This window comes from Strix uralensis, chromosome 4 (genome assembly GCF_047716275.1).
Source record: "Strix uralensis isolate ZFMK-TIS-50842 chromosome 4, bStrUra1, whole genome shotgun sequence".
Classification (NCBI taxonomy): Eukaryota; Metazoa; Chordata; class Aves; order Strigiformes; family Strigidae; genus Strix; species Strix uralensis.
In genome coordinates this window covers 34,131,587-34,146,010 of record NC_133975.1, presented here as the reverse complement: position 1 = coordinate 34,146,010, position 14,424 = coordinate 34,131,587, and the positions used below count along the sequence as shown (strand labels likewise).

General features: G+C 41.3%; 1 protein-coding gene across 6 annotated transcripts in view; it reads left to right on the top strand.

Moving 5' to 3' along the window:
• Window positions 1-14,424, top strand: part of MTUS1 (microtubule associated scaffold protein 1) — a 129,230-nt gene that overhangs the window by 102,899 nt on the left and 11,907 nt on the right. For 5 of the 6 annotated variants that reach the window (XR_012628683.1, XM_074866300.1, XM_074866301.1 and 2 more), the window contains one exon: window positions 9,464-9,530. Coding sequence is in view for 5 of the 6 variants with exons in the window: in XM_074866300.1 (XP_074722401.1) it covers window positions 9,464-9,530 (67 nt within the window). In the remaining variant the exon portion in view is untranslated. Of the gene's footprint in view, window positions 1-8,448; window positions 8,629-9,463; window positions 9,531-14,424 lie in introns of those variants that run through there. The other variant, XM_074866304.1, reaches the window with a different exon arrangement.

The following is a 14,424-nucleotide window of genomic DNA, read 5'->3' as shown; positions in this document are numbered from 1 at the left end:
AAAAAGATGATTATGGGTCTGGTTTTATAGGTCTGTTCATACCCAAAATGTGATGGGGATGCCCCCACACAGTGGTTCACTGTGGGAAGGAGTGGGAGTGAAGAACCACCAGTGCGGTGGTGGGGTGGGAGGTGTGCCTGAGAGGTCTGCAGCTGTGGGTAGGGGCCAGGTGCTCCCTTGGGAAGGAAAATTCCAAACTCTGATTGTTTTCATGATGTCCTGCAAAGGTACATCACCAGCTGATGAGCCTGAGGCTGTGGTGACTCCTGCGTGAGCCTTTGCTTCTTGCCTCCTGAGGGGTGTGCAGCCCCTTCCCCTGCCTTGGGGCTGCCCCCCACAAGGCTGCAAGATTGCTGCAGCTGGGGAATTTGAACCCCTAACTCACTGCCATGTATAAACTCTTACATGTTTGGGGGTAGAGGGTGTTTGTTTTAGCAGCACAGTACTAGCTTGGTTTTACATCTGGTTTTGGTAACTTATAAAGCTGTTTAAGGGAGGCTTAGCTTTCGAGTGGAAAGGTAATGTATTGTTAGAGTGACTTGAACGGCTTTGTGACTGTTCGAAGTGTGAATTGACAAATACTACCTTTTCATCCTCTCATTTTAATGCATGAATTGCCACATTCAGAACTTTAGATGGTAAAATGTTTAATTATTATAAACAGCCATTTCTGTTCCTCAGCTTTAATAAATGAATCTTAAGTGTTTCAAGAGCTCTCAGCAGATTCTGCTGTAGAAAAGAGCAACAAATTATGTCTGCTACAGAGATGAATAGAAATTAAGTTTCACTGTTAAACATGTTTCTCTTGGTATGGTTATGGGGAGACTGGTATTTACAGTTCAAACTTTACTTGGAAAGGGCTGTGGCGACATTTCAAGAAGTTTCCTTCATAGAGGGAAATGCTTTTTGAGAGACTATAGAGCCTTGACAATAATATGTGGATACCACTAATTGTGGATGTGATACAGGAAGCAACATAAGTCATGTGCTAGAAATTGTGTGGCTGAAACAGGCTTCAGTATTTCTAGGTGGAAATAGAAATTAACTGTTAGTATATGAGCTACTCTAACTGGCATTTCCTGGCATGGATGACTGTAAGAGTGGAGATACTAGGTTTTTTTGGAACTTCTTAGCACTTTAAAGAAGTTTTTTTCCATTTTGGAATACATAGACACATGTATCAGAAGAACTTGTCCCGGCCTTTGTGGAAGTTCAGCAGAAAATTTTAATATTTATCAAATGAGAAATGCATATCCAGCTTAAGGAGTAGAAGTACACACTGCATCACTAAACCCAAATAAAAGGAAGAATTTTGGAACAGTCATATTTTTGGCCTAGAAATCCAAAATATATTGGTTAGGCCTGTTGTTTAGAGCAGCTGTCTTTGAGTTAAATTTATAGTTTTGATTTTCTAGAACTTAACATCAAACTTGACTGGTTCTTATTAGGATTTTCATCCAAAGTGTACTTCTGCTCTTTAAATCTGCCTTCCCAAAGTATGGACGTAACTTTTTGCAAGCGAGAATAAGGGTATTTAATTTACATAATTTCTGTGTTTCTCAGATTTATTTTTTTTTAAAAAGCCACTTAGAACATTAGTCAAAAGGTATCTTGAATTTGAGGAATTCAAATAATTTCTGTTCAGTAAAGGAGAGTATTTGAGAAATAAGACAGTAGCTTCCCCTTGTAAAGCAAACCTAGGCTCTGGCAGCTTGCATCTGACAGCTAGATGTTGGAAAGCAAGGATGTTTCAAATTACTCTCACGGTCTCTGTAACACATGGCTGCTGATGGACAAGAATATTTTTGGCAACAGGTTGAAGGTTTGTGAGCTCTAACATCCAGAAAAAGATTTTAATCCATTAATTACTGTGAAACTAGGCTCTGGTGAAAATAGGTTTTTAGAAGACGCCTCAGTTAAGCAGTTTATTGGGTACATTTGGGTATTCAGAATGGTTTACAGCTGGAGACAATTGGGAGTCCTGTCTTACAGGTTGTTATTTCTCCTAATTTACTTAGTAGCAAGCTAAATGTATCTATTGCATAGATGGGGAGGGGTTAGTGGAAGAAAATAACATCCTTGCTTTTTGTTTCCCTCTTTTGTACTGCTTTTTCAAATGATATTCTAAACAGCCTTAACAATGGAATGTTTTAAAACAAATACTGTAATGTTGTGCTCAAGCAAAAGATCTTGTATCCTAACATTTCAAAGAACTTTATAAATATGATAATAATTTTACAGATGTGAGAACCTGAGTTGTGACAGTGTAACTTGTTAAAGCTGCATGGTATCTGATGGAGACTTTATCTCATACTCAGATGAGATTAATGGAGACAGACTTTAAATACTGAAAAATAAGTAATTGCTCAGGTAGGGTAAACTTTTTTTTTGAGATCAGAATTTTTATAGGGAAAAAAATGAGTCATTCTATGTAATAAGTGAAAACTAATATTAAGAGTTCAGAAACCCTGTAAAGTAGAAAAGAGGCTGTGATAAAGAAGTAGAGTTAAATAGCCTGTATTACTACACCTGGACCTAACTTTGTAAAGCTATTGCATGAAGGTGGACATCACTTCAAAATGGGAAAACAAAGATCCCATATGAGCATAAGATCTCATGTAAAGCTTGTAAAGGCATAAAGAGCCTGCAAGTGTAAAATCCCTGTTAAATATTAAGTGACTCATAGGAATCCTGTTTGGCTGGTTCTCTGCTTTAGTGTTTCACACAAAACATCAGGGAAGAAGCATCTGATTCTCTATGGATATACCTGGTAAATGAGAAGTAAACTATTAGAAATTACAGTGAATCTTTATTGGCTAATCTTCTAAATGTTGTAGTCTGAGGCTTAATTGAATGCTGTTTGAAGTAATAAGTCAAGGTGAAAATTGATTACTTCTTTCATTTGGTAATAAGGCAACACATACACTAACAAATGTCAATAGTAATTTGGAAATAGTTGTTTCACTGTAGATTTTTTTTTTTGATATGTTAATGGCATTTTTACTTTATTGCAGTAATAGCCTACTCCTCCATTGAAAAATGTACAGGGAGCAGGGGGACTAAAGCCTGCTGCCCGTGCCACTTCTTCACTTCACCTTGGCTTATTTCTTTAGCTTGCTTATACCTCTGATGTGAAAGAAATGACCTTTTAAGGTTTGGGTTTTTTTAAGCAGAGTGGGGGACAGGTGAGTTTGTTTTTGGTTTTGGTTTTTTTTTTAAAAAAGTCACTTCTAAAATTACTGATTTCTAACTAGATTTATTTAGAGGATTGGGTTTTGCTAGCAAAGAAGGAACAGGAACTGGTAGAAATACTGTAGTATGAGGACCAAAATAATCAAAGCAAATGTCATATTGCAGAGCGGCTATGAATGGCCCTTTTGTTACCTCTTCATGATCACCTCCAGGCTATAGCTGATGACACACGAGTGACTGGAGTTTATGCAAAGATGTGACTCAATTTCTACAGTACGGCCAATGATCATGTTCATCTTTTCATGAGTGGTATGGCACAAGGATGGAGTAGGCTCCAATTTCTAATGCTTTGTCCGTGAGAGGAATATCTGCTCAGATGAGAAAGATGCATCCTGTATTAAGAGCTGTTGGCAACTGAGACTGCACCAGTATTAAATAGTTAAACGATAATCTGTTCTTCCATACAAACTAAGTCCATCTCCTGTAAAGTCTAAGCACTCGTATTACAGAATGGTTTGCAAATAACCATAATTTATTACTTTTTAAGATGTTCAGTATTTCTCTCTAAATCTGATTTTTAGGAGTATGTCTTGTGTTTGAGCACATTACTTTAAAAAATAAAATTTCAATTCAATTTCAAAAATTTCCTTTTCCAGAAAAAAATTAATTTGACCCTGTGTGTGACAGAGAACAAATTTAAGTGCTTCCTTTCTGTTCTATGCACTCTGAACAAATTTTATTTAGTCTGGCCTAATAAAATGCTTCTTAAAAAAGCATTGTGATGTTTTTATATTTGACACTTAATGTTCTCCTTCCATAAGTCTTGACTTTTGAAGTTACTTGTTTACAAGATATATTGCTGATAAAACGAGAAGGTTCATCTACAGCCTTCCAGTTCAGAGCCGTTTCCACCTGCTAGTTCTCCCTGTGACAGGTACAGTTGCTGCCCTTTCCATGTAACTCAAAGCTGCCCGACCACAGGTTGCAGAGTGCTTAGTACCACCATTGTCTGGGCCTTTCTCCACCTTCTCTGAGCAGGGACCACATCACATCCCAGCCTTAAGAGGGGAAAGTTCCAGTATGGGCACAGTATGTTTGTGTTATGGGAGAAGTCGCACAACATGACCTGATTCCCTGGGATGTTTCAGGAACTTGAAGTGGGTTGTGCCTGTTCCTTTACAATGTACTAGTGCGTTGCAGTTTTCAGTTGTGGCAAGGCATGATGCTTGTTCTAAACCTGTTAAATTGTAGGAGATACAAGGCTTCACACGAGTACAATTTTGAGGTAGATTGGGAAACATGAATCTGAACATGAAAAGCTGAGAGGGTTTCATTAAATGACAGAAGCTTGCTAAGAACTTTGAAATGGCACAGAGCTCCTGCAGGAGGTGATATGTTGCATGCAGTAGACTAGGCAACTGTGACAGGTAGCTTATTAGATAGATATTGGTGTGACATAGCTGCTTGAAATGAAAACTACAAACTGACCCTCCATATTTTGGTATATAAGTGCAAACTTTTCAGTATTGTTTCTTGTGAATTCTTCTTTCTTCGGTGCAACTCCAAAAGAGTACATGTTTTGTTTCCAGGAGGAGTGTAGTTGTTCAAAACATGAATTCTGCTGTGTGGATAACTACTACCAGATGAGAGCTGTTAGCTTATTTGGACATGCATACTCGAAACCCAGTTTCTGCCATGGTTTGCTCTTTTACATCGAGTAGCTGTTGGAAAGACTTGTAGCTTTAAACATGGAGGAAAAACTTGCAGAAAGTGGATAGGGCTCTTTGGCCAGGCACAGCCAATCTGTGGCTCTCAAAGCCTTGACTTGCAGACAGAGCATGAGGCTCCCACACCAGGGCCACCTCACCTAGCCAGCAGCAGGACTGTGCTGGGAAATTTGGGATGATTAGTCCAGCTAATTGCACGTCCTCACAAGGGAATAAGAATTGCCAGTTTGCCATAAGACTGCATGCTCCTGGATTTGGGGTCTGCAAAGGAGCTGTGGGAAGCTTGAGAACTGCTCATAACCTGAGCTCTTGGAGGTATCTTGTGTCTTTCTTACGTGAAGATTTGTTATAGGTACGTAGCCAGAAGGTTGTCTGCTTGCATGCTTGGTATAAATACCTTTTTTGTTCATTCGGGGATGTGGACTTCTGTAGAGCTTCCTGCTTTTGAAGCAGAGCAGTGGAAATTGTTCAGATGTTGATGCGTCTTCATCCTCATTTGTATGTAAAACGACCCTGGGCTGGTCTGTTTGAATCTCAAGCTGTAGCAAAAATAGCTGGTTACCAGGAAAAATACTCCTAAGCCTGTAATTGGGCTGTGTAACTGCTAGTAACACAAACATGAATGAGAAATTTAATCATTTATTCCATTCCTGACTTGGTCATTTTTGTCATCCTGAAGCTGTCATGTTCTCCAACCCCCTACCTTGGACCTCTTCTTTTGCCATCCAGTTCTAGTTGGACATACCTCACCTTCCCAAGCACCCTTGCTATGGGGCGCACATCCTCCTGAACTCGCTTGTCAAACTTTCAAACATGAAGGTTTTTTAACTGCCTAATCTTCCACATAACAAGAAATGTCCAAGTCTCCTTTATGCTGAGAGGATTTTTTGTAGCATCTGAAAGCAGATGTGCACCTCCCTGATTTATTGCCGGTGGCAAAGCTTTTAGCCCCAAACTCTGTTCTTGTTCCTTCCTGCAGCTTCCATGTTTATGGTAGGGGGAATGATTTGGCTAAAGCTTGACTGGGCTTCTTGTGCACCTACAACAGATTCTTTTGAAACAAGAGAAATAGGTACCCAGTCATCCTATATGATCTTGGTATAAACTCCTAAATTGTGCCAGAAGCAGCTTTAAATTGGTATGAAGACCTTCCTTAAGTCTTTGATAACTAAGTGAGGATGATCCCTATTGCCAGGTTTATCTGGATAAATGAACAATGCCAAGATTGCTCGATCCTGGGTGCTTTCACTCAATTCTGGTCTTTCAGTTTCTGGTATTGATTTTTCAACTAGAATCTTGTAAAGCATAAACTAGTGGATTGCTCAATATTCCAGCCCAAAGCATGTGCATGCCTGCCTTTAAATTAAATACCAAAGATGGCCCTTACTGGATTATTCAAGTGATTTTTGGAATTTCACTGCACTTAGATTTCTGGTCTTGGAAACTTTCATGTTTTCTTGGGTAGACTCCTGTACCTGGAGCTTCAGTTCTGAGAGAACTTAGATAAAAAGTGTGCTAAATTAACTGCCAATCAGTCTGACTACTTTATGTGGCTGCTTAACCATATGACCAACTTACTATTCTTATTTTAGGCTGGCAGTGTCTATGGCTAACTTTTTTCTGAATACATTCTTTAACGGACAGTGATGATACAAGTCTGTCTGTCTGGATTTCTTGATTTGCGAAACTATGAATGGACAAACTGGAGATTGAGGCACAAGGTTAAACACCACTAGTAAAAAGCAAGAGGGCTTAAGAGCAGCAGAAAGCAATAAACATTAAAAAGAAAAAAAAAGGCAGGTAGTGAGATTTTAAAATTTTATTTTAGGTTTTTAGTGTCAGGCTCTCTCCTTAGTATATTATGATCTCATATGGCCTTTTCTCATCAAATTGCTTTAACTAAAACCAAATACAAAATGTGTGCACCATGAAGCAAAAATGTTAACGTTTCTAAAGGGTCTGCTGTGTAGTCCAGCCACTAGGCTGAGAGGGGAAAATTTGGAATGTTTTACCAACAAAGTGGGCTGGAAGAAAACAGGTTCAAGATGATTTTTTTGAGAGTTAGACTAAACAAAGAACATGCAAACCAAGAAGGGGGGGCATTAAAAACAAAATAAATCTCCTAAATGTGTTTGTACACTTACTTAGTAATGGACAAGGTTACTGTAAATGCTTTGGAAAATCCCCTCAGGAGCCCACAGCACAAAATTAAAAGTACTTCAGTAGTTAACTTGCTTGCAAATCCACTACAGGGTTGTGTCCCAGCGTGCTAGGGTGCAGCTCAAATACCTCACTGCAGCATTCACATTTTCATCATCGGATGCTGTGTCTGTAGCGGGAACTGGTGTTGAACAGGAGCAAGATGACTCATCTCTCCTTCCTGAGCAGGGAAGAGCGGGGTGACTCCTTTCAATAACTGAGCTCTCTGCTCTCCTGAGAATTTACCGTGGAGGATGAGGCGTTGTTTTCAATCTTAGCCCACAGTCACTGTAAAAAGCTTTTAAGTGTTTAATGTAAAACTGCAACGCAGCTGCTTAATACCCCTACTAGTGTGTTGGTGTCCAAATAGCTGTTAAGACTGCTTAAACGGTAGTGATTAAAAGGAGATCTTTCCCATACAAGGTCAAAAATACAAATATTTCTAGTAAAGGGCTGGTGCTTTCTTCAAACCAGCCTTATCAGCTGCAGACTCATTTCCTATAACCTGCAGCAGATGAGAGTACATCGCATAATAGTCACTCATTTCAATTAGTCTTGTGTCAGACCTTAATACATGACTGGTTTCTGGGTGCTCATTCCCTCTATTTTTACTTAAGAATGGTGTGATTTATTGCTTTATTTGTTCTGCAGCCATGGAGTGGGTATCCCCACCTCCAGGGCAGGGTGCTTTCAACAGGGTGACCTGGTGAGTGACTGCTGACATTAGCCTGGGGTCAGGCTGTGGCAAGAGTGACCGGGGGCAAACAGGAAAGCCTGCACTAAAGGTGAGGTTTTTCCTGAGGAAAACTAGGTGCAGGTGTGGCCCTGCCAGCATGCAAACTCATCTGCCATGGTTAGTTGTGTACAACGTAATGAAAAAGTCTTAAGTGATTTTTGGGCTGGTGCGTTATTTTTAATTTTTCTAATGTATCCTGGCTGAAGGAAAAGCATGCAAAGTGACTTCCAAGCGTGTGCAGGGGCTGTGTGCAAGCCCGGGCATTGACAGCAGCAAAGCTGCTGTATCTGTGGCTCTCCCATTCAGCTCAGGCCTCCCGTGGCTTATTTTTGCATCAACAAATCAAGTGTGAAAGCCGTGTATAGCAAGCTCGAAACAGCTAAAAATAAGCTCCATTATCTGCAGAGAAGGGCAGTGTTCCCTTCGCAATCCCGGCTGCCGTTTGAGCAAGAGGAGATCGATCGGTCTCATGTCTGGGGCTCGCCTTTCATAAAAGAAGGGCTGTGGCTTTAAGTAATCGCTGGCTGCTTGTGCCAATTGCAGAAGCTGCAGTATCTGCCGCTGTCGGGAGCAATCGGCGCGGAAGTGGGATAACCTGCAGAGGCAAGGTCCAGCGTTGCCGCTCGGCTGCCGCCAGACCAGCCGGGCTGGTGGTGGCCACCACCTGCGCATCGCCGATGAGTGCCGGGGGGCTGAGCAGGGGGCTGCCGGAGCTGGAAGATGGGCTGCTCTAGCGGCAAACTGTGCCTCTATTCTCAGTGTGCTGCAGCAAGGGTAATTAGTATTTGTTTCGCAGCGCTTCTCCGACGGCAGGGAGCTGGACGGGAGCTTGGCTGGGAGCGAGGTGAAGGCACCCCGGCGGTGGGAAACCAGGACGTTGTCACCTCTGTGCTGTGACCATGGGTGTGAGGTGCTGGTCACCAAGCCGTGGAGCAGCTCTGCTGTGGCCCTACCTCGCTTCTCCCTGGGGTGTGGGTCTGGGGCAGGGGGGCCTGGACAGCCACCTTCCCCTTGATGAGGCGCAGCTCCTAGGCAAAGCAGAGAGCTGGGTGCTTCTGCTTGTTCTGAGCACGGATTTTTTTATGATTTTCTCAGTATAAGAAACATCATCTATCTTAAGAACTGCAAGCAGTGGGGTAGGTTGTATTCAACTTTGAAGAGGGCCTTTACATCCTGGAAGACTGAGCATTTAGGAAAGTTTTTGGTTTTGCGTTTGAGTAAGCTTAATATAAATATTTAATGTATGCCTCTTTCACATATATACCATACTGCTGTGCCCTTGACCGCTATCAGTTGATTTGTTCTGGAGGCTTATGTTGCTACACCCATCATAAAATATATAATTAATTGCTGCAAAGTAGGATTTTAATTGCAGTGTTATCCTGGAAAAAGCTATTCTTTGTTTTAAAGTATAACTTCCTTAACAACAGAAGAACATCTGTGTATTTTGTAACAGCAGAACTGTTATGCTAAATGATTCATATCTTGGCTTCTTGCTCCTGCCTCTTGTTTTCCTACAGAACACGTGTAAGTTAATTATTGGAAGGTGCCCTGCTCAGATCACTAGTAACCAACTGTTTGGGTTTGTTTGGTTTTTTTTGTTCTGCAGAGGGAGGAAGCACTGAAACAGCGTAAAGAGCTATCTCAAGAGCTAGTTAACCTTCGAGGAGAACTAGGTAAGAATTTATTTTTGTATTCTTCATGAGAACAAAAATGCAGCAAAACAGATCTGCGGAAAGACAGATGCCCTGGTATTGTAATGGCAGTCCTTTAGTTCCCTGACTGGATTCTGCTCAGATGCTTTACTTGCTGCATTTCTCTGGAGCCCTGACAGCATGACCCCAGGTTCACCAAATTCCTGGCACTGATCTGACTGTGCCTAGTGGGGCCTCCTCGAAAAACATGTGTCTGAGGACCAAAGCACTCGCTTTCTTCAAAATGGGAGGATGGCTGACAGTGTATATACTTCTGTTTGATCCCTAACTTATTTGTACACTGCCTGCTAGAGATTGCTGGCAAAAATCCATAAACCTGTAGAATATACTGCGCAAAATCTGCATTTTGCCTCAGTGGCTTCTAGTCGAATGAGTGTAACATTAACAGAAGGAAATGCTGTCAGGCTAATGAGATTAAATCTTTGAACTCATCCTAGTGTACAGCTATAATGTGAAATTAAGCTGTAATGTGCAGGAGCTGCTTTTGCAGACTTTGAAGCTTAATTTAACTGCATTTAATGGTAACTTCATATAGCTTATTTGAGCTCAGCACAGTTGTCTTGTGAAGTGCAAAAAGTCATCGGATTGAAAATGATAACACTTGAAAAAGAAGCTAGCATTTTACAAAAGCACACTTCTGTTATGGTGAAGCCCCTGTAAAAAAGAAAAGCAGAAGTAATACATGTGGAGCGGTTTCAGATACGTCACTTATTATTGAAAAGCTGGAAATGTTTATTTTCACGTGCTTTGGAAGTTGAGTATTGTCTCAGCCAAACTTGAGTGTGAATGTAGGTCTTGTTACATGCAGGTGGTGCATTTAATGTTCAGATTTAATTTTTAGCACCGATTAATAAAGGCAGGCATTCCGTGGCAACTACTCAGGATTGGAAGTGTGGTTGGGGAGGGAGCGGTCTCCCTGTCCCCCCAGCTGAAGCAACAGAACACAGCTTCTCCACTTGTCACTATTACTGTTGTCCAGTTTTGAGGGTTATGTTAAAATGCAGCTTTCTGGGAGCTTTATTTGATGCTACATAAAATTGGAAATGGATGAATGGGGTGTATTACAAGCAGAGAAAGACTTGCAGCCTAAATAGGTAAGAGTACTAAGGACACTGCAGAAACTTGTAGCATTTTCTGTCTTGGAAGGTTAGTACTAAAAAGCTGAGGCTTTTCTAGAGCTTGGCGCAGTCTGGCATCTGTCAAGCTGCAGCTTTTAACCTTCCTACTGCTGAAGCACCTGGATTCTAGTTTTGCAGTTGTTTCAGTTAGGTCTCAGTAGGGCCTGACTTTGAAGGAGCCTGGCCTTCCTCTGCCTTTGCGTTCCTCTGTCCTGCCTTGTGCCAGCCCCGCTGCCTGGGCAGCCGTGTACTGACCTGCCTGGGGACCAAAGCTGGCTGAAAACTAGGGGCTCGAAGTGGTGTTTTGCCAAAGCTTCCTGGCCTGGCTCAGCATGTGGCTGAAGGAGCGCCCGTGCTGGAGCAGAGGAAGAGGAAGGAGCGGTAGGGTGGAGGGTTGTGTCTGCCATTAGCTGCAGCCAGCACTTCTGTCACCCTAAAGGGGCAACAACAAAACTGGAGTCTTGGTGTGGAATTCCTACAAAGTTTTTTATAAACATTATAAACTAGATACAGATTATTTTTTTATGTACATACATGTGATTTTTCTGGGCAAATCATTTGTTTGCCTTATCATGAAAATGACTTCAGAAGGATTGCCATTGGAGCATGAAGGTCTCTGTTCTTCCATGTGCTTGCATCTTCAGTATTATTTTTCCTTTATCAACCTAGGCACTGTGTTTTCACTTATCAGGAAAGGGAAAATTCTGCTTGGATGGGCAGACCAGAAACTAGCCAGCAGTTTTTCCCATTACCACTTTCAGGGTTGGTTTTGGTGGGTTGGTTTTTTTGGTGTGGGTTTTGTGGTTTTTGGGTTTTTTTTTTTTTTGAAAGCCTAGTTCTTTCCAAGGGTGCCTCACTCTTAACTGAGCTTCCCATAAACTTGTTACCTTCCTGCTTTGATTAACAGCCTGCTGAGCTCATACGTGGGACTCCCATTGCAAGAATATGCCATTCAGTAGGTTGATAACTACAAAAAACTTTCAATGCAACTGAGCTTGATGGATCTGTGATGCCCGAGTGCAGAGCTGTCGGCTGGGGATTCTGGCCAGTGTGCTGCCTTTGCAGAGCTGATCTTACTGGGTCAGCTCTGCAGGAGTATCTGCATGGCAGCCTCAGGCTTGCTTCCCTTTGTAAGGTTTCCAGACCGTGGTTTCAGTGAAGCATTTATCTTCATGCAGTTTTTGTCTCAACCACATCACGCATCTAGCCTGTCTGTACTTCTCTCTGCAATACATAAAGGGAGTGGATTTAATCACAGAAATTAAAAACTACCCAGGTCTTCGATTCCATCTGGCTTTAAAAAGATTTGTTTCAAAAATTTAAGAAAAATAAATAAGCCAGCCAGACCACCCTTGTTGACAAGGTACAAGAAGAGCATTCTTTAACAGTAGCTTTAGCTGAAAATAATCTATTTAAATATACACCTGCTAATCAGCTTCCTGCTGCCACTGTTAAATGGGTAGAGCTGAGCTTAAGATGTCCATAGGCTATTTTGACATTAAGTACTGCGAATTTTGATTCACAGTATGGTCTAGGCACAGATTGGCTCAGAAAGTCAAGCACAGTTTGAATCTTATTTTGGCTGTGTGGACATGTGTATGTGTTTCATGGAGTTCCAGCTGTGGTGGTCTTAATGCCTGTTGGTTTGCAGTTCGGGAAGAGGCAGCGTAGGAAGAGGAACCAGGTGCGTCCAGCTCAGTGTAGTCTGTGCCCTGCACACTGTCAAGTTTGAGAGGAACGTGAAGTCTCCTGCAGCTTGCACCCTGCACAGTTTAGACTCCTCAGTTTCTTGCTGTGGAGTTTAATTGTGCACGCTTCCAAGCTCCTGGATTTACCTTGCAAAACCAAATTGGCTTGCTGTCAAATTGTCCATTTTGCTGGGTTATTCTGTATGACCCTTTCTACCAAAATACCTTTCACTTCAATGGTTTAAAGATGCACTGCAATCCCAGAACGTGCCTTTGGCAGTGACTGCGTGGCTGCGCAGAGCGTGGGGTGGATGGTTGCCGGACACAGTAGCTGGAAACGCGTAGGGAGGGTTAGCAACGATGATGTGTTTGGGGATGGGCTTTTCCAAAGGAGGTAAAATTTGTTAACAGTCAGGCTCTGTGAACTTGGGTTTCCTTAAAATCTCTAGCCACAAAGACTAAACTTTGTGGTTTGAATATAAATGTCTTAGTTCTGGGAGCCTGGAGCAGGTACAGATGTCCTGTTTGTCACCTGTTTCCGTTTTTATTAAGATGCAAGCTAGTGTGTAAATTATTTCTAGTTACCTGCTTAATTATGTAAGCAGAAATTGCAAGAGCTGCATATTTCTTGAGAGGTACGAAACTACTCCTCTAAATTAATTGCGCTCCAAATTGTTTCGGAGCCTTTTTGCAACCGTGCTGGATGTGATCCAGCTCAGTCCTGCCACAAAACAGCAGGTGCGAAGCTGACTCAGCCTGCGCCTGCCTCAGCCCTTTGAAAATTGCTGTTCATGAGCCTTTTCCAGTGGGCTGGAGAGGCTTGCACATATCCTGTACAGCCAAATGCTTTACCCCTCTCTCTCCTCTCATTTGCTGCACTGCAATTGATAAACAATATTTTCTTCAAAATACCTTCATGCTATTTTTAATTAATAAATTATCTTTAATATGTTTTGGAGGTTGGGATAAAAAAGGCTATTATGTGTTACAGACGGGTGGAATGAATGTCATTTGGTTTTCAGATTTTGGTGATCCTTAAAAATACTTAATAGTAGGTAGACATTTCTATTAATTATTTGGAGCAGGGCCTGACTTAATCAGAGTTGTACACTTGCCTGCCTGCCGACACTGTAGGGTTTGCAGCATTAGAGGATAGCAACTTGCTTCCCAGCAGATATCTGAATGCTTCACATACATATGCAATCATACCCAATTAAATGTAGCTTAAAGCATGTTCTTTTGGTCTACCTGCCTCATTTCAGCTTGCCCAGGCACAAAAATATGAAATGTGGCTTAATGTCCTGTACCGTTAGTCTCACTATAGAAGTAACACCAAGCAAACCTTGGTCATAAACTTGAAAGCATGTTTGGATAGAACAATTTCCAATATTGAGAAATTAATTAATTATTAGATAACATTTTTTTAAAAAATACTATCTAGAGATGGAAATGAGCCTTTTTGTTTACAGTACTTACTGAGCAATGGAACATATACAATAGATCTTACAATGTGAAATATAAAGTTGGAGCAATAAAGTGTTCTACACCATGACATAACCCATGTCTGTTAAAATGCTGCTAGTTTACTGTCCTAGTGGCCTCTATTTCAAAATGTCAGACAGTCTAATGGCTTTTCATAAGTCATAACTAGACCAGTGAGTGATTTAGACAATTTTATGAAGATAACTTCATTTCAAAACAATTTAGGATTCAAAAAAGACCTATTATGTTTTATCATCTTAGAGCTATGGTTATGGTAATTTCTAGGGGAATGTAAGCTGAAAAATGTTTTTATGTAAGTGAAGAGCACATGTGGCAGTTACAAATTTTTCTTCAAAACTAAGCACCAGTTCAATGAGAAAGCTAAGGTGAGTAGCCATCAAGTTTGGTTAGTCAGGAGTTTTGCAGCATCTCCTTGCAGTGGATAAATGGCCAAACTAAGGAATTAGTTGCCCTTTTCATGGCTTGTCCTTTTCTTAAAACAAGGCAGTGTATAGTCATAAAATACATGATTCAGTCTGGAGATGGATAGGGCTGTGCAGAATATTT